Source organism: Salvelinus fontinalis, chromosome 15, assembly GCF_029448725.1.
Source record: "Salvelinus fontinalis isolate EN_2023a chromosome 15, ASM2944872v1, whole genome shotgun sequence".
Lineage (NCBI taxonomy): Eukaryota > Metazoa > Chordata > Actinopteri > Salmoniformes > Salmonidae > Salvelinus > Salvelinus fontinalis.
The window spans coordinates 15,226,872-15,248,341 of NC_074679.1; the positions used below are offsets into that span (position 1 = coordinate 15,226,872).

The 21,470-nt window shown below is 40.2% G+C and overlaps 1 protein-coding gene across 4 annotated transcripts in view; it reads right to left on the reverse strand.

Moving 5' to 3' along the window:
• The window catches only part of LOC129811465 (probable E3 ubiquitin-protein ligase RNF144A-A), a 64,966-nt gene that overhangs the window by 32,330 nt on the left and 11,166 nt on the right, over positions 1-21,470 (reverse strand). For 3 of the 4 annotated variants that reach the window (XM_055862794.1, XM_055862798.1, XM_055862795.1), the window contains exon 2: positions 6,550-6,700. In XM_055862794.1, the coding sequence (XP_055718769.1) occupies positions 6,550-6,684 (135 nt within the window). In that variant the 5' untranslated portion in view covers positions 6,685-6,700. Of the gene's footprint in view, positions 1-6,549; positions 6,701-19,117; positions 19,352-21,470 lie in introns of those variants that run through there. The other variant, XM_055862793.1, reaches the window with a different exon arrangement.

A 21,470-nucleotide genomic window follows, 5' to 3' on the forward strand; every position in this document is an offset into this window, starting at 1 on the left:
CCGAACGCAGTTGACATTTCCACATGGCAAGAGGACAGCTTTCCACCAAAAGACGATTTCTCCCAAGAAAGGATCCTTTGCCCAAGATACTGATGGAAGAACAGCTCAAGGTAGGACATTTTTATTATGATAAATCGTGTTTCTGTCGAAACATTTTAGTGGCTTAGGACGCCATGTTTTTTGACGTAGCTTCGCTTGGCGCAAACTGTATTGAAAAGTAAGGATAAATTAAAAAATGTAATAACGCAATTGTATTAAGAATTAAATTGTCTATCAATCCCTGTCCACCCTGTATTTTTTAGTCACGTTTATGAGTATTTATGTATAAGAGTAGATCACTGTCTAAGTGGCGCAAGGACATTTTCTTTACCAGCTTGTCTACATTTCACATTGTCTAACCATGATTTTGGTGGCTAAATATAAACATTTTCGATCAAACTGTATATGCATGTTGTAATGTGATGTTACAGGAGTGTCATCGGAAGAATTCTGAGAAGGTTAGTGAAAAAATTAATATCTTTTGGCGATGTTGACTTTTATCGCTCACTTTGGCTAGAATCAATGCTGGGCTGCTAATTGCTATGTGCTAAGCTAATATAACGATTTATTGTGTTTTCGCTGTAAGACACTTAGAAAATCTGAAATATTGTCTGTATTCACAGGATCTGTGTCTTTCGATTCGTGTATGCTGTGTATTTTTACGAAATGTTTGATGATTAGTAGTTAGGTAAACACGTTGCTCATTGTAATTATTCTAGTCCATTTGTGATGGTGGGTGCAATTGTAAACTATGAAGTCTACCTGAAATATGCACTTTTTTCTAACAAAACCTATCCCATACCATAAATATGTTATCAGACTGTCATCTAATGAGTTTTTTTGTTGGTTAGGGGCTATAAATATCTTAGTTTAGCCGAATTGGTGATGGCTACTGGTGTTGGTGGACAAATAAAAGATGGTGGATTATGCTAATGTGTTTTTAGGTAATAGATGTACATCTTTACATATTGTGTCTTCCCTGTAAAACATTTTAAAAATCGGAAATGTTGACTGGATTCACAAGATCTGTGTCTTTCATTAGCTGTATTGGACTTTAATGTGTGAAAGTTAAATATTTTAAAAAAATATTTTTTTTGAATTTCGCGGCACTGGTTTTTCACCGGGGGGGGGGGGGGTGTGCCGCTAGCGCCACGCTGATCCTAGACAGGTTAAACAAGCCTTAGAAAGTTGGTTGCAATTTCAGTTTAATCCACCTGAAAGGACGGAACAAATAGTACAACAAATCTTGTGGTTAAATTCAAATATAGTAATTGATAAAAAAAAACTGTATTTATCAAAGAAATGTTTAAAAAAGGTATAATTTTTGTGAATGATATCATAAATAGGACTGGTGGAGTAATGTCACACATGCAGCTAACACAGACATATGGAAATGTCTGCTCTACCCAAAATTACAACCAATTAATTGCAGCATTACCACAAAAATGGAAGAGGCAGGTGGAAGGGGATAAAAGTAAGGAACTTGTATGTCGGCCTTATATTAAAGAACATAAATGGTTAAAGAAAAGTGTGATAAATAAAAACATATACCAATTTCATTTAAGGAACAAAAAACTTACAGCTGTGCCATATAAATTGCAAAATAGTTGGGAAGAGATTTTCGATGTACCCATTCCATGGCACATGGTTTATGAATTGATACGCAAAACGCCAGATTCAAAACTTCGAATTTTTCAATTTAAATTATTGTACAAAATTCTTGCAACTAATAGCATGTTATATATATGGGGGATACAATCTTCCCAGCTCTGTAGATTCTGCTGTGAGGAGGCAGAGTCATTAGACCATTTATTTTGGTATTGTCCGCATGTAGCTCGTTTTTGGTCACAGGTCCAGGAATGGTTGAAGAATTGCAACATTTGCGTAGAACTAACGCTACAGATAGCAATACTGGGGGATTTGAAAAGCCATAGTCAATCAATCAATAATATAATAATTATTTTAGCAAAAATGTTTATTTTTAATTTACAATCCGTGGAAGCTATGAGAATAGGAAGGTTCAAATCTTTTGTGAAGCATCACAGCACAGTTGAAAAATATATGGCAAATAAAAATCCGAAATGGATGATGTTGGAAGATAGATGGGAAAGGTTGAGTGGAGCTGAAGGGTGGGACTAATAACAAGATAAACAATGTAGGGCATACGGGATCTGTGAAATGTGTATAGGTGCGGAGCTATTGTGAAATAGCACAGTTACAAGTGGAAATCAAACTGGATGGACAACAGAAATAGAGGAAGGACTAAGAACAAACAAGAGAGAACTATTATAAAGTAGACTGTGTCTGTAAAATGTGTATAAGATGTATAAATTGAAGGTAAAAACAGAAATGTTTATCAGTTTACTCCAATTGGGGGATCGGTGGTAGGGTTTGCGGGGAATAATAATAAAGGTATAAAAAAAAAATATATAAAAAAAAAAAAACTATTTCACTTACTTGCTGTGCTGTTTTGTTGTTCAGTCGTTTCATTCTCAACCAGGATTTCTATTGAACGCAGTTTGGGTCTTTGCGTGTCAAAAAAGGTATACGTCAAATTACACTATTTGACGTGTCAAATAACGACATAAAATCGGTTTCAGTAGCTATAGTTAGCTAGCTAACTATATAAGCTAGGTGTCATCTAAAATAAACCTAATTTATAAAATCGTTCTTATCTGATTAATGGTGGTCGGACCCAATAGTCGACTTTGCGGTTAGCCTTCAAAATAAAAAGTAGGCATAATTAGACTATTTGTATCACTGTCAATGGCATACTTTTATTTTGAAAGCAAACCGCAAATTCCACTATTGTGCCTAATCCTTATTGTGGCTAGCTTCACAACACATAACCCGGTCCAGTCGAGCGTCACTAGCCATATGAAGCTAGCTGGCTGCTTAAAACGTTTGCTTTGGGCAACAGGGTTAAGTAGCTGGCTATTTATTTTCATGATCTGAAGTTCAATTTCAATAGGTGAACATCAAGTGGCAACCTAGACAATACTTATTCACGAGGATTCCCAAATCAGTCCTAAGAAAAAATGAAAATGACTGCAGTTTCTATTGGTCAATGTTTTCAGGCTGGTTGTATTGGTGCAACTAGGCACCAAGCTAAAGCTAGCTACCCCAGAAGTTGCTTTATTACCAACGTGGTATTGTAAACACATAGTTCGTGGCTGGTGTTTGCAGACTTTTTTGTACAGCTTTCACAGTGCTACTGTATCTTTTGTGACACACAAAGACTCAAACGGCGTTCCATAGTATGTATGTTGTGAAGCTAATAGCATTGACACTATTACTGTGTAACTCCGGTAGAGCAACATCTGAAAAATAGCGCACTTGGTAGTGTGTACCGGTGCTCGACCAGTCGGCGAAAACCAACGTCGCCAACGACAGAGAACGGAAGATTGTCAAAGGCAATGAATTCATTATCTTGGCTTTAATGGGGCGGCAGGGTAGCCTAGTGGTTAGAGCGTTGGACTAGTAACCGAAAGGTTGCAAGTTCAAATCCCCAAGCTGACAAGGTACAAATCTGTCGTTCTGCCCCTGAACAGGCAGTTAACCCACTGTTCCTAGGCCGTCATTGAAAATAAGAATTTGTTCTTAACTGACTTGCCTAGTTAAATAAAGGTTAAATAAAAAATTAAAATAAAAAATGGATTTCGCCTCTGAGTTGTCTCGCTGAAATGTTCTAAATCTTTCAAATGACTGCTTGACTTGTTGAATGCTCGATCCGCACAGCAGAAATTGTGTGGGCTAGGTTAGGAATGATGTGTAGCGCACAATTTTACGTGGCGTTATGTGATGTACCTACGTTTTATACAGTTGAAGTCGGAAGATTACATACACCGTAGCCAAATACATTTAAACTCAGTTTCACAATTCCTGACATTTAATCCTATTAAAAAGTCTTAGGTCAGTAAGGATCACCACTTCATTTTAAGAATGTGAAATGTCAGAATAATAGTAGAGAGAATGATTTATTTCAGCTTTTATTTCTTTCATCACATTCCCAGTGGGTGAGAAGTTTACATGCACTTAATTAGTATTTGGTAGCATTGCCTTTAAATTGTTTAACTTGGGTCAAACGTTTCAGGTAGCTGTCCACAAGCTTCCCACAATAAGTTGGGTGAATTTTGGCCCATTCTTCCTGACAGAGCTGGTGTAACTGAGTCAGGTTTGTAGGCCTCCTTGCTCACACGCTTTTTCAGTTCTGCCCGCAGATTATCTATAGGATTGAGGTCAGGGCTTTGTGACGGCCACTCCAATACCTCGACTTTGTTGTCCTTAAGCCATTTTGCCGCAACTTTGGAATTATGCTTGAAGTCATTGTTCATTTTTGACTAAGCTTTAACTTCCTGACTGATGTCTTGAGATGTTGCTTAAATATATCCACAATTTGCCATCTATTTTGTGAAGTGCACCAGTCCATCCTGCAGCAAAAGCACCCCCACAACATGTTGCCACCCCTGTGCTTCACGGTTGGGATGGTGTTCTTTGGCTTGCAAGTATCCCCCTTTCTCCTCCAAACATAATGGTCATCATGGCCAAACAGTTCTATTTTTGTTTCGTCAGACCAGAGAAAATTTCTTCAAAAAGTACGATCTTTGTCCCCATGTGCAGTTGCAAACCGTAGTCTGGCTTTTTTATTGCGGTTTTGGAGCAGTGGCTTCTTCCTTGCTGAGCGGCCATTCAGGTTATGTCAATATAGGACTCGTTTTACTGTGGATATAGATACTTTTGTACCCGTTTCCTCCAGCATCTTCACAAGGTCCTTTGCTGTTGTTCTGGGATTGATTTGCACTTTTCGCACCAAAGTACGTTCATCGCTAGGAGACAATGCGTCTCCTTCCTGAGCGTTATGACAGCTGCGTGGTCACATGGTGTTTATACTTGCGTACTATTGTTTGTACAGATGAACATGGTACATTCAGGCATTTGGAAATTGCTCCCAAGGATGAACCAGACTTGTCGAGGTCTACAATTTTTTTTCTGAGGTCTTGGCTGATTTCTTTTGATTTCCACATATGTCAAGCAAAGAGGCAATTAGTTTGAAGGTAGGCCTTGAAATACATCCACAGGTACACCTCCAATTGACTCAACTTATGTCAATTAGCCCATCAGAAGCTTCTAAAGCCATCATTTTCTGTAATTTTCCAAGCTGTTTAAAGGCACAGTCAACTTAGTGTATGTAAACGTCTGACCCACTGGAATTGTGATACAGTGAATTATAAGTGAAATAATCTGTCTAAACAATTTTTGAAAAATGACTTGTGTCATGCACAAAGTAGATGTCCTAACCGACTTGCCAAAACTATAGTTTGTTAAAAAGTAATTTGTGGAGTGATTGAAAAACAAGTTCTAATGACTCCAACCTAAGTGTATGTAAACCTCTGACTTCAACTGTAGGTATGCAGGGTAGCTTTGACATCGGTTTTTAACGTCGCCATTAAACTTGACATCGATATGTTCACCGATATATCGTGCATCCCTAAAAACAGCCAGTTATTTTTCCCACTGTTCAAAAGTAAAATGATAGCGGACTGGTTTTAGAGATCTCCTACCAAAACATTACAGTACATTCAGTCTCTTGCGACTGAGTTTATATTCAATATGTCAATTACAGACAAAACACAATACATTTGATGTAGGCCCACTGACTGGAAGACACCTTAAGTCCCAACTAAGATATGTCAGTTATTTTCGTTTTTTATGGTTCGGCAAACAAATCGTTTGTCATGTTTTGACTTTCTCTCACTCTCCAAAAATACTGAGGGGCGAGTCAAATGGCGAGATTAAAATGAAAGAAGGGGATAACAGGGTTGGAGGATGATGCTGAATTGTTAAGCATCTTCAGGCTTTCACATGCTGGGAAAGTCGTGGCTGTGGTCCCAGCTTGCGGAGAGGTCAAAAATCAATGTGCCTCTCCTCTGTGAATTCAAGCAACTGGACAGCAGTCCACAATGACTGTAGTTTACATTTAGTTAAGTTAAGACCAGTATTGTATTTCTGTAGATACATTACAAATAAAATTGCAAGATCAAGAAGGGAGTTGAGGTCTCATTGAGGTTTCAGTGTTTGACCCAGGTAGAGGAATCACCATGGACTGACGTGTATAGGAGTTGCTCACTCCTAGATCAAGGAATGCGATGCATGTGCTCACAACCTCCAGCCTTTTAAGAATTCCTTTCACTTAGTTGACAGTTATATTGTTACATTGTTCTGTGCATTCAAAGGCAGTGGTAAACACTGGATCTGTATGGAAGAAAGAATTGCATAGTATTCACTGCTAGTACTTCACTATCCACATATTGAGGTAGAACGCACATGATTTCTTAGACATAACATGGGTGAACAAACACTATTCTTCAGGATGTTAACATGTACAACACAGATACGGCTCTTTCATAGAGGACATAGACAAGGACGGTGTTAAACACAACACATACACACTATGGTGCACACAGGGGACATATTGACAAGACGAGGAACACACGATTGAAGTGCACTCACCAGTGTACAGAAGACACATTGACACTGAGTGATGGTGGTCATCTGCTCCAGGGGAAACTCTCCAAGGCACAGTTTGCAGGAGACCAGCGGGTCCAGGGCCAGGTCCCAGGTGGGCCGATACCTGGCTGTGGTCATCTTGCCTGGCACAGAGCTGAGAGCAAGAGAGAGGAGCCCTGGTTAAAAACATTTCCTGAGATGAATCTGAGAATTTGATGCTCTTCAAGCTCTGCAACTGGTGTTTAATGATAGGTTTACGACGCAGAATGGCTAATGTTTGTCATTTCACAGACAACAAAATGAAAACTGATATGAGATTCACAATGTGTGAATAGCTCAGTAATGAGCATCTACATGATCTGTCCCCATGTCCCAGACATGCAGTTATTTGCTGTGTCATTCTGCATTGGTCAGAAAGGCAGTGTGACACCAGCTCGTTGCCTAAACGCACCTTGTCAGTAACAATTACTTCCCTTCTGGATGCTCTCAGACAGAATAAATACATCTCTAGACAGCTAAACCTGCAGCGAGCGTCTTGTTGCCCCGAGATAAAAGCAGTCGTATTAAAAGAACACTTTCCCTTCGCCGTCATCTCCTCTCTTCAATTTCTGAAAAATGGTTTTATTTTGGGCCTTCAACTCTGATTCTGACTGCCTTTCGTCCACCCTGGCTGAGACCGGAGAGGAAGAGACAGCAGTCACTTAATGTCTGAGTGTTTACAGGAACTGCCCCCGTTCAGGAAATGTCAACACTTCAAACTCCCCCATCGCTGCTAGGCAACTGGGGAGAGACGAGGGAGAAAAGGAGGAGCCTGGCAGATACATAGCTTTCACTTGTCTGAGCAGTGAGCACTAACACAATAGCTTCCCTCTCAGAGACCAAAAAGTGGAAGAAGGCAGAGGAGGCAGAAAGGATGAGTGGCTGGTTAACTCATGTAAAATGTACTGTGTCTGTAAAATGTATATAGTATGTATAAACTGGAAGTAGAAGCCTAAGCATTGTTGTCCATTAGTTTACTTCAATTAGGGGAGGGGTGGGAGGGTCAGGGGAAAACAATAAACAAGGAAAATAAGAAAAACATATGGGGGATTGGAAATGCAGACAATTACATTGATAGAACCCACAATATGCAATATTAAAGCTGATCTACCACCTAAAAATATACAAAAGGAGGGGCTGCTGTAGGGACTAAGAATGAGTCAACATTGGCCAAATGCTGTCTACACATGCTGCAGGGAGAGAACATGTCCTGACCTGTGCTAAGGCTGCCAAGCTGACAACACACTGGCCAGTGTGAGTCGTTTATAGGAACAGTGTTGTTTGTCTGGTTGTGTCAAGGTCAACGTGCTGCATGGGGAGTCACCAAAACCACCGTGTGTAAAACAGACAAGACAGGGAGAAGTCCAGGGAATCATGTGGTAAATTATTCATATTGTGACAAAGCAACTGAAATGGGCACCTCCTGCCTATTAAGTGATTCCCCTTGATTTGTGGACTCTGGTCTTCCCTTCAGCTCTTCAGTGGAGGCAGGCAGGTTGAGGGGACGCGAGAGAGGCAGAACGAGAGAGAGGGGGGAGAGGGAGCGAGAGGAGAGTCTCCTATCCATTAGTGTAGTACACTGGGCCTGCTTTCATCAGGCCAAGTAGTGGGAGGCTAGCCAAGAGCTCTAAAAGCCTGTCTACTCTACACCAATCAAACGTGCCAAGACAAGACTCACTGGCTGCCGAGTGAAAACCTGCCAGGGCCAGCCATCACAGCAGCAAGTGGAAGTGGAATCACATTAGCACTATAGATCGCCATATGATTGTTGAAATGGTATGTGCATTATACGGCTGTCTTTACAACGAGAGCCTCATTGAAGATGTTGTGATTTTTCTCCAACAGTAGTACAAGGTGGATAGACTGCCATAATACAGACCGTGTACTATAAAGCTCCCTCTATGTATTGGTTAGGCGGGGTAAATAAGAATCAACAAAGACAAATGAGAGATTCTCTAAGGCGAGCCGGAGGAGATGAGAGAGCAGAGTTCTCATGACAAAAAATGGTGCAATTCAAAAGGGAGCTCCACACCAGGAGGTCCATTATCGCTCAGTGACACACACCAAATGCATGATCTCAGCTCCCTGCTTTTAAAATAAACCTACTGCATGTCTGGCACGACACATTGCGGCAGCAATCAATATGCAGGAGGCCGTAAGTCAACGTGGTTAACCACGGCTACAGACAAGGAAGTTTACATTCTTATCTTATAGATTAACTAACAAATAAGTGGAAGTGCCGGAGTCTGGTCTTCCGGAGTTGCGGTCTAAGCTCCCGACAACATACAGGGTTAGAGCCTGTCAATAATAATACAAATATATGTAAATGGTGTCAGAAAACACTGTGTGTGTGTGTGTACATTGTGTAGTATCCTGGGGGATTTGAGAACAGTTCTAGCATTATATTGCTATAACTGCACAGAATGTATCCATCCGTCTACGAATGTACAACGTTGAACTATTCCATAACACATTACGTGAGCAACCTAGATAGTGAAAGTGTACAGTAGAGAGTAGGGCTGTATAGAAAGTGGGGCAGTGGTACTTTGAGGAGCTAGCCAAGTAACTATAAATGGACATATCCTGTATACTACAGTATCTCTACATAATTCATCTTCCATCAGAGGAAATGGGTCATCTTCACACGTATAGTCCATGACCCGGACTGTGATACGCAGAAATATACAGCGCATTCAGAGTATTCACACCCCTTGACTTTTCCACATTTTGTTTTGTTACAGCCGGAATTTAAAAAAGATTATTGATATTTTGTGCCACTGGCCTACACACTACCTCATAATGTCAAAGTGGAATTAAGTTTAGAACATTTTACTAATTAAAAATGAAAAGCTGAAATGTCTTGAGTCAAGAAGTATTCAACCCCTTTATGGCAAGCATAAGTAGAAATTTGCTGAATAAATCACATAATAAGTTGCATGGACTCACTGTGTGCAATAGTGTTTAACATGAATTTTGAATGACTACCTCATCTCTGTACCCCACATATACAAATATCTGTAAGGTCCCTCAGTCGAGCAGTGAATTTCAAACAATGATTCAACCACAAAGACCAGGGAGGTTTTCCAATGCCTCACAAAGAAGGGCACCCATTGGTAGATGGGTAAAAATAAAAAAGCAAACATTGAATATGGAGGCCACTGTGTTCTTGGGGACCTCCAATGCTGCAGACATTTGGTACCGTTCCCCCAGATCTGTGCCTCAACACAATCCTGTTGTGCAGCGCTACGGGCAACTCCTTCAACATCATGGCATGTTTTTTTGCTCTGACATGGACTGTCAACTGTGGAACCTTAATATAGACAGGTGGGTACCTTTCCAAATCATGTCCAATCAATTGAATTTACCACAGGTGGACTCCAATCAAGTTGAAGAAACATCAAGGATGATCAATGGAAACAGGATGCACCGGAGCTCAATTTCAAGTCTCACAGCAAAAGGTCTGAAAACTTACGTAAATAAGGTATCAATTTATTTTTTATATATTTACAAACATTTCACTTTGTCATTATGGGGTATTGTGTGTAGATTAAGGACTTCCATTTATTTAATCAATTTTTGAATAAGGCTGTAACGTAACAAAATGTGGAAAAAGGGGTCTGAATACTTTCCGAAAGCACTAAGTATCGTGACAATATCATATTGAGGTCCCTGGCAATTCCCAGTCCCACTCGTCATCATAAAGGCCTAGACAAGCCTCCCTTCCCTCTCCCCGTCTGTCACTGCACCCTACCGCTCAAATGACACCATAGCCGAGCCCTGCATTAAATTGCTGTGATAAGCATTGCCATCACTCGTTAATATCAATATTCAACACCTCCTCGGCTGCGATGCAGACAGAGACTGGTCAAGAACGGCTCTCATTTGAACCTGGGTCTAGCAGCTTTCTCTGTAATTACATAATGTCATATCAAACTGGATTACGTAAGATCTATTTATAGTCTACCGAGGGTCCTCTCGGAGGGGATGTACTCTACTAGGGATGGGCAAGGTTAAACGAATATTCGGATAGCCTAACAGAAGTTAGTGTTCGATTTTTTTAGGCCGATTTTAACAATGAAAAAACGTTCAATTATACGATCCATGTGACATTTGAAATTCTTAATTTAATAAAAACTTTTGAATGTAGTTTTCATAACGTTGAGTTGAGCTACTGCTGCACATTTAGCCCTCTCGGCTGCCTTGACACCGGTATGCTATTTTCCCCCACTTTAAATCGCAATTACAGATGCTCATCTAACAGAGTTCCACAATACATGACACATATCAATGCAAAAAGTCACCAGAAAGTCTTTTTTGTAACAGAACCCCATACCATGTTGCTTACTAAGTGTGCACACCCTCAACTAGACGGATGTGTTACCGTCAGTAATATATATTTTTTTACTCATCCATACTTCTACGTCAACAACAGTCAGATTGACAGTGTTGTTGCCATAGAGACATTTTGGATGCTGTACACCTACTAGTGCTGGTTTGAGAATTCCAAACAACTTCACACAGCCTTAGAGAGAAAGACAACCACAGACCAAACAAAGGCTTGGGTTGTTTTGATTTTGAGAAGGAATAAAAAAAATAAACACTTTCCATAATGTTAAAACTGAGCAGTATACGTCCTCTCCCCAGTCTCTTTGCACATATTGGTGTCTGAAGAAACGAGACGGCGTGTGCACTCCAATGTGCAAATCCTTATTGACAGCTGCAGAGAGCAAGGGCCCAGGGTTGACTGTGCTGACAGTCTGCTGTCTCTCAATGCTTTGTGAGCTCTACTTCTCAAAACAGCTCAAGCCGCATCACAATCACATCTATTTGCTCTGACAGAGAAGTACTTTTTAAAAAACGGGGTTTCCGTTCTTTTTATAGTAGAAATGACTTTACATTTCACTGTAATGTCAGGACACTTGTATGGATTGAAAAAGCTTTTCTGAAACACTCCAATGATACATTATTACACACATACAGTACCAATCAAAAGTTGACACCTACTCATTCCAGGGTTGTTTATTTGTTCTATTTGCTAGATTGTAGAATAATAGTGAAGACAAACTATGTAGCAACCAAAAATGTGATAATCAAAATATATTTTATTTACCCCATGCCTTGATGACAGCTTCGCACTCTCTCAACCAGCTTCATCTAGAATGCTTTTCCAACAGTCTTGAAGAAGTTCCCACATACGCGGAGTACTTGTTGGCTGCTTTTCCTTCACATTCCGGTGCAACTCACCCCAACCATCTCAATTGGGTTGAGGTCAGGTGATCGTGGAGGCCAGGTCATCTGATGCAGCACTACATCGCTCTCCTCCTTGGTTAAATAGCCCTTACACAGCCTGAAGTGTCATTGTCCTGTTAAAAAATGATAGTGCAAAGCAGATGGGATGGTGTATCGCTGCAGCATGCTGTAGTAGCCATGCTGGTTAGGTGTGCCTTGAATTGTAAATAAATCAGACAATGTCACCAGCAAAGCACCCTTACAACCTCATACCTCCTCCATGCTTCACGTTGGGAACCACACATGCAGATATCATCCGTTCACTTACTCTGAGTTTCACAAAGACACGGTGGTTGGAACCAAAAATCTCACATTTGGACAGATTTCCACCGGTGTAATGTCCATTGCTCGTGTTTCTTGGCCCAAGCAAGTCTCTTCTTCTTATTGGTGTCCTTTAGAAGTGGTTTCTTTGCAGCAATTCGACCATGAAGGCCTGATTCACAAAGTCTTCTCTGAACAGTTGATGTTGAGATGTGTCTGTTACTTAAACTGTGAAGCATTTATTTGGGCTGCTATCTGAGGTGCAGTTTACTACTTTATCCACTGCAGCAGAGATAACTCTGGGTCTTCCTTTCCTATGGTGGTCCTCATGAGAGCCAGTTTCATCATAGCGCTTGATGGTTTTTGCGACTGCACTTGAAGAAACTTTCAAAGTTCTTAAAATGTTCCAGATTACTTTAAGACTTGAAGGTCAGTCAATCTGGAACTGTCATTTCTGTCATTGCTTATTTGAGCTGTTCTTGCCATATTATGGACTTGGTCTTTTAGCAAAAATGGCCATCTTCTGTATACCCCCCTACCTTGTCACAACAACTGATTGGCTCAAACTCTATGAGGAAAGAAATTCCACAAATTAACAAGGCACACCTGTTAATTGAAATGTATTCCAGGTGACTACCTCATGAAGCTGGTTGAGAGAATGCCAAGAGTGTGCAAAGCTGTCATCAAGGCAAAGGGTGGCTACTTTGAAGAATCTCAAATATAAAATATATTTTCATTTGTTTAACACTTTTTTGGTTACTACATGATTCCATGTGTTATTTCATAGTTTTGATGTTTTCACTATTATTCTACAATGTCGAAAATAGTACAAATAAAGAAAAACCCTGGAATGAGTAGGTGTGTCAACTTTTGACTGGTACTGTATATACAGTGCATTCAGAAAGTATTCAGACCCCTTCCTTTTTCTACATTTCGTTACAGCCTTAATCTCAAATGTATGAAATTATTTTTTCTACACACAATACCCCATAATGACAACGCAAAAACAGGTTTAAATGGTTGCAAATATATTTACATAAGTATGCAGAAACTTTGCTATGAGACTCGAAATTGAGCTCAGGTGCATCCTGTTTCCATTGATCATTTTGAGAAGTTTCTACAACTTGGAGTCCATCTGTGGTAAATTAAATTAATTGCAAATGATTTGGAAAAGGCACACACCTGTTTATAAAAAGGTCCCACAGTTGACAGTGCATGTCAGAGCAAAAACCAAGCCATGAGATCGAAGGAATTGTGTGAGACAGGATTGTGTCGAGGTACAGATCTGGGGAAGGGTACAAAAACATTTCTGCAGCACTGAAGCTCCAAGAACACAGTGGCCTCCATTAATCTTAAATGGAAGACATTTGGAAGAAGCTCTTGGAAGAAGTTCTTCCAAGAGCTGGCCAACTGGCCAAACTGAGCAATCGGGGGAAAAGGGCCTTGGTAAGTGAGGTGACCAGGAACCCGATGGTCACCCTGACAGAGCTTCTGTGGAGATGGGAGAACCTTCCAGACGGACACGTGACAGCCCGCTTGGAGTTTGCCAAATGTCACCTCAAGGACTCTCAGACCATGAGAAACAAGATTCTCTGGTCTGATGAAACCAAGATTGAACTATTTGGCCTGAATGCCAAGCATCACGTCTGGAACAAATCTGGCACCATCCCTACTGTGAAGCATGTGGGGATGTTTTCAGCAGCAGGGACTGGGAGACTAGTCAGGATTGAAGGAAAGATGAACAGAGCAAAGTACAGAAAGATCCTTGATGAAAACCTGCTCCAGAGCATTCAGATAATGACACTAAGGACAAAGACAATGCAGGAGTGGCAAGTCAAGTCAGACAAGTCTCGGAATGTCCTTTAGTGGCCTGAACGAACATCTCTGGAGACATCTGAAAATAGCTTTGTGGCGATGCTCCCAATTTAACCTGACATAGCATCCTGCAGAGAAGGGGATAAACTCAAAATACAGCAGGTGTGCCACAATTGTAGCGTCATACCCAAGAAGACAAGGCAAAAATCGCTGACAAAGGTGCTTCAACAAAGTAGTGAGTAAAGGGTTTGAATACTTATGTAAATGTGATAGTTTTTTTGTTGTAATAAAATCAGCTCTGCCTCCAGACTCAGTGTCCTCTCAGACCGCAGCAGACACATTCTCCCAGAGCCCTGAGACACACACACACACACAGGCTGGAAAAGCCAATATGTTACGCTAGGCCACATGCTGATGCTAGAGAAAAGTGCTGGATGAGACTGGATCTACAAGAGCAAAACACTGAATATTGGATTAAAGCAATTGGATCAAGATACAAAGTCCAGAAATAGACATACTAGGTCCAGCGTTCAGAACCTCTGTATTTGAGATGCATAGTGTAGGTCAAAGTGGGAATGGGAAGGAGTGGGAATGAGAGGGGAGAGTAGGTGAGATGTCACTTACTCAAATCAGAGCACTGATTAACCTAGAGGACTACCCTGACTGCGCGTAAAGCACTGGACAATGGTGACTTCATGGCCACTGAGGGAGGGTTACTGACAGACACTGATAGTCTAATCTGAAGGGCATGGCACAGGGTTATTTCCTCGAGTATAATGCAGTTTGGTAAATTTATAGGAATTTGAAGATTTCCAACTGCTAGAACTGCAGTGACAGTGAAAGCCCTCTTAAACAAAGGACACAGTCCCTCCATATAGATTTCTATTGTGTCATCTCAGCACAAGGGCGTACCACTTAAGGCATTTTATAAATCCCTGCAGGAGTACTTGAGGGATAATCAGTGTGGGCAGACAGACTATGGGCAGAGTCTGACTGAGCTGTCCCTTCTGCTAAACACACCCACGTGGTCTGAATAAGATCCAGCAAGGCCACACCAGGCCATCAAGTCAAGAACTACTTAGCAGTTCTAGTCAACAACACAATTCAACACACAGTAAACAACGGGAGAGTAAAAGGTCTTTCAGATCGTATGCAGCAGAGGTGCGGACTCCGAGTCATGTGACTCGGACTCGAGTCTGACTATTCACAAATGTGAGGACTCGAGACAACTTAATAGAAATTAAAAACTTGAGTTTATTTGGACTTGGAGACTCAAGACGTTTTATCACTCATTTTGTGGCAGATTCTACATAGATTACTCACCAAGCAGACAGAAAAGCTGCAAGCAGCAGCACACATGCAAAGAAAAAAACTTTCAACAGATTGGCTAGTGAAATGCACACTCTGCCCTCTGATTGGACCAGCAAACTGTCAATCACAGGTCCGGTAAGCTGGCGCAGTATTTCCCAAAGTGTTAGTGCTATCTGGAATCCTAAACCCTTACCTTAACAATTTTAAATATCACCTTCAATGGGGTAACGTTAGAGTTGGGCCATTCTTAAAGTGGAGAATTAAAAGGAGTCTGAAACTGAATAGGAAAAATACTTTTTTATACATTTAATTGGCTACATATGCATACCATTTGTATTTTATATATTTCTACCTTTGTCTATTTGATCTGGTTTCTCACATAGGTCTACAGTATTGCAACAAATTGTCTAAAAAACCTAACCTGTGCTTCAGAACCAAAAAGTTGCATGTCTTGTTGGTGACCAATGACCAGTTGTCAGCACCCAAAGGTGAGCGAGCATATGCAGAAAGCACTCATTTAATTTTCTACGTTTTTTCTTGAAAAGAGTAGGCCTACTTATATGATCCATATTAAAGTTACCCATACATACAGTTAAGCAGTCTACTACAGACTAATCTTTGACAAAACAATCAGGTTAGGCTACCTGGCAAGTTCATTGATCATTCTCATATATTTCAGATAGCCACCCAAAGTAGGACTACTGACCGACCGGCTCAAAAAAAAGAATATAAAATACAAATTCAGTCTTATGTAGCAAAATTGATTTTTTACATTGGATAAAAGTGGAGACTCAGAGCTACAAAATGGCATATCATACACTGCATTTGAGGAACAATGGGAAAGTCATTTTTGCTTTGAAAGTTGATTAGGGAGTTTAGGGGAGTTTCCTTTCTAGGGAGTTTTTCCTAGCCACCGTGCTTCTACGCCTGCATTGCTTGCTGTTTGGGGTTTTAGGCTGGGTTTCTGTACAGCACTTCGAGATATTAGCTGATGTACGAAGGGCTATATAAAATAAACTTGATGATTTGATTAACTTGTAAACTCACTTTTGAGAAAATGGCCTTTGAATGTTTTGGTACTACTACTGGAGAGCCCTTCTACACCCATTCAGCATCGTTCACACCCTCTTAACTTCTTGCAACTACAGGGGGTGCTGTTTCGCATTAGCATAATTTGCTCTACAGATTAAACTGCCTAGTACTCAATTCTTGCTCGTACAATATGCATATTATTATTATCATTGGATAGAAAACACTCTAGTTTCTATAGCCGTTGGAAGTTTGTCTCTGAGTGAAACAGAACTCAATCTAGAGCACTTTTCATGATAGGGAGTCAGATTTCAGACATCTTGGCCCCTGATCTGGAGTCAGTTTAAAGGTCACTGTAAATGCTATGGAGAAACAGACACTGCTTACGTCTTCCCCTGGGTGTCAGTGCGTGATGACGCTTTGAATGGAGTCGATTGCGCAATCAGGGGCTGTATAAAACAGCAAATACCGGAAGTAGCTTCCCTTTGCTGCCTGCGCCTGGCGCACGAAGGACGTTGGACTCGCCCCCTTCCAAGCTTTAGTTTAGCCAGTAATATTTCTCCGGTCATGTTTTTACTCGTTATAGGTGTTAACAGCATCATAAGGTAGTTAATTTGAACCGTTTTATAGCAATTTATATCCGTTTAGTGCGATTGAGGCATTGCTTTGTTGTGCCCTTTGAAGCGCCGGGCACGTTTCGGGGTCCCGGTCGAACGTTAGTGGGCATTGACAGACAAGAGGACATCTTTCGACCAAAAGAAGATTAGACCCAAGAAAGGATACATTGCCCAAGATTCTGATGGAAGATCACCTCACAGTAAGAAATATTTAAGATAAATCGTTGTTCTGTAGAAAAATGTTAAACGCACGTTCCGCCATTTTGTTAGGTGTAGCTTCGCTTGGCGCAACCTGTATTGAAAAGGATAATTAAAAAAATGTAATTCCGCGATTGTATTAAGAATTAAATTGTCTATCAATCGCTGTCCACCCTATATTTTTTAGTCAAGTTTATGAGTATTTATGTATAAGACTAGATCACTGTCTAATATGGCGCACGACATTTTCTGACCAGCTGGGCTACTTCTGTCATTGTCTAACCATGATTTTGGTGGCTAAATATGCACATTTTCGAACAAACTCTATATGTATGTTGTAATATGATGTTACAGGAGTGTCATCTGAAGAATTCTGAGAAGGTTAGTGAAAAAATTAATATATTTTGGCGATATTTACGTTATCGCTCTCTTTGGCTAGAATCAATGCTCTGGTAATGTTTGCACATGTGGTATGCTAATATAACGATTTGTGTTTTCGCTGTAAGACACTTAGAAAATCTGAAATATTGTCTGTATTCACAGGATCTGTGTCTTTCAATTAGTGTATGCTGTGTATTTTTACGAAATGTTTTATGATTAGTAATTAGGTAATACACATTGCTCTGTGTATTTATTCTAGTCGAGTTGTGATGGTGGGTGCAATTGTAAACTATGATTTATACCTGAAATATGCACATTTTTGTAACAAAACCTATCCTATACCATAAATATGTTATCAGACTGTCATCTGATGAGGTTTTTTCTTGGTTAGTGGCTATCAATATCTTTATTTGGCCGAATTGGTGATAGCTACTGGTGGAGAGAGAAAATGGTGGACAAAGAAAAATGGTGTCTTTTGCTAACGTGGTTAGCTAATAGATTTACATATTTTGTCTTCCCTGTAAAACATTTAAAAAATCTGAAATGGTGGCTTTATTCACAAGATCTGTATCTTCCATTAGGTGTCTTGGACTTGTGATTTAATGATATTTAGATGCTACTATTTAATTGTGACGCTATGCTACTCAGTGTGGGGGGGGTGGGGGGTGCTCCCGGACCAGGGGTAGATACTCGTGAAAGGTTAAGCTTTAGCCCCACCCATCGCTTTAGCCCCAAGGGTTGAGCCTTAAAACCTTAAAGACCTTTATTATACACCGATTCAAAATAGTGATTCATAACAAATGTCTATTTGTGGTTGTGACCCAGAGACTCTTGCCCATTGATTTTGGAACTGTTCTTATGTCCGATTGGATTAAGTTAGATTTATTTTCTTATTTTTTTAACTACTATTAATGTTAATTTGAAAGACTGATTTATTTTGATCAAAATGATTTAACTTTTGTAAAAAAAAATATTTTTCATTGCAGATTCTTAATCCATAAAATGAAGTGGGCGGAGAACAAACCCCTCTTCACATTGTTTAAAGACAGAATTGAAACATTATTTTGAAAAACAAAGCAGCAATACGTATCAACAATTTGATTGTGTTTTTTTGCCGACGTTTACTGACAACGGCCATATTCAACTGATGTTGAGCGTTCGTAAATCAGTTATTCTGCACTCTGGAACACTCAGACGAGAGTGCGCTGAAATCGGAGTGGTTGGTCAGGCTGATTTTACGAACGCACCCGAAATGGTTACTTACATAGTGGAGTCTTCTGTTAAGACATGTAGCTAGCTAGCTAAACAATGAAGAACATCTCATGTTACTACCCTGCATGAATCTGCAGGTATCTAACCAACGTATATCAACAGTTGTCACAGTGACATTCTATTGAAATGGATACTTGCATAGTGGAGTCTTTTGTTCAGACTTGTAGATAGCTAGCTAAACAATGAACCATAATTCCAACTCATTACGTTACCACCCCTCATGAATCTGCAGGTAGCTAACCAACCAGATTCTATGTTAGCTACCCAAGCAAATGGCTCTGAGATACAAATAATAAGATCAAACACGTAACGTTAGGTAGCTAACAGTACACTAACTTGAAACTAAACCACTTTCTTACCCGTATATATCATAGATGGACGTGTCTCCTGTCACAGATGCCATGGTTGCCCTTAGTTTGAAGATGTAATCCAGAGACATGTGTTTTCTCCATCTCCTTAGATATCATACTCAAATTCCACTGAACTCGGTCCTCCAGAAAGTGGAGAGCGACACTTATGCAGTTTTGCTACGTGATACATAAAAAAAGCTGCGTTAGACAGAATTACCAACACATACTAACCAGCTCAAATAGACAGAAGCGTGCTATATGGCAGACCAATCCAAACTCATCTCAGCATGTCTAGCCCACTAATTATCTCAGCCAATCATGGCTAGCGGGAAGGTTGCTGCCTTTTTCTGTGGCTAAACCAACTAGGCTCGTAATTTAACAATTGTATTTGTATTTACAGATGGCATACAAGTTTGTTATTAAAGGCACATGAAAGTTCACATGTTCGAGAATGCATTTCTGCCAAACACATTTAGATAAAAAAAAAAAAAGGTTACGTTCAAACAGCTCTCCTGTGAAGTAGTGACCCGCGACATACGCCTAGTTTCCATAAACGGGTCACATATGTCTGGAGATCGCTGTAACATAGCACTACATTCAATATTATGGGATAAGGTAATACATTAGCAAGAATATGTTACGATATTTGTGAGGAAAAAAGGGTCTTCCCAGTAGGCAACAAACATTCTGCAGGCAGGCAGCGTGGTGACAGACCATGCTTTCCATTTGTCTCCTGCAACAACCTCTGCATACAGGTAGGGTAGGTATTATCCTGCTTGCTCTCAACTCCAGAGAAGTGACAATGTGACATGACATTGCCTGCTAACATGAATGACTTTCATCTCAAAATGCATGTGTAAAACAGTTTATTTCTGTGTCATGTGTTTTGAAAATGCTTCACTGTTTATGGCTGTAATGACAGGCTACATTTACGCAGCAATTTTGCGCGCACGCATGTGCGGGGATCGCGGGTCAAAACGTTTGAGAACCACTGAACTACATACAGTGCCTTGTAAAAGTATTCATCCCTCTTAGCATTTTTACTATTTCGTTGCATTACAACCTGTCATTTCAATGGATTTTTATTTGGATTTCATGCAATGGACACACAAAATAGTCCAAATTGGAGAAGTGAAAAAAATAACTTGTATCAAAAACAATGTAAACGGAAAAATGGTACGTGCATATGTATTCACTCCCTTTGCTATGAAGCCCCTAAATAAGATCTGGTGCAACCAATTACCTTCAGAAGTCACATAATTAGTATATGAAGTCCACCTGTGTGCAATTTAAGTGTCACATGATCTTAGCATACACACACACATCCCTACCTGTTCTGAAAGGCCCCAGAGGGAACACAACACCACTAAGCAAGCGGCACCATGAAGACCAAGGAGCTCTCCAAACAGGTCAGAGACTAAGATGGAGAAGTAGAAATGTAAATAATTTAATTATTAAAGTTGCATTTGGAATGTGTTATATTTACAATTGGGACATTACCAACATATTTGGTGGACAAAATAATGAAAAGGTCTGTCTCGTAGCCTCAAATACAAAGATTTGTAGTTCAAACAAAAAAAATTGCAATGACTTGTTCAACACTTGACTTGCTCTTAGAATGCACCACAACTTGTTCTTGACTCGACCCGTTCTACTTGGACTTTGCAACTTGCATAATAGTGACTTGGTCCCATCTCTAGTAAGCAGGGTACCATGTAGAGTATCCACCAAGAGAGTAGAAGGTAATTCAGATAGTAAGCAGTGTACTAAGTAGATAATGTATTGTATTTTCCATAGAAAGGATTCTGTATTGACAATGTTCTACATACCCATGGCCTTGTGACATAATGGTAGTCAGTGGAAACACGTGTTACTTTCCTCTTTTCCCCCCTATCTCCCTATAGGCTAGACAGCCTGGGATAACACCTCACGCAACACGTTAATTCACACCTGCCCAACACCCGTTTTCAGAATCCAAGTAAGAAAAAAGATAGATGAACAAGCACATTATGCTTCTCCTCTTCCCATTCGCTCAGACTAGTTCTGACGCCCTCTCTGGTGTCGACCACAGAAGCTGACTGACACACAAGGCCTGGGTCGTGTTCATTAGGCACCAAATGGAAGAAAACTGACAATCAGGGAGGAACTACCTGAACCTTTCAAAACCCTTTGCTGCCATGTATCCTAATAGGGCCAGCAGAATCTGTATAACCGACAGTCATGGATGAAAACAAAAACTGTCATACCTTAAAAAAATAAAACCAAACATCTGACTAAAGACGGACAGCCATGCCTTCTTGTGGTTGAGTCCGTTTCCGTTGTAAGATGGATTCTTAACTAGGGATGCACAATATAATAAATC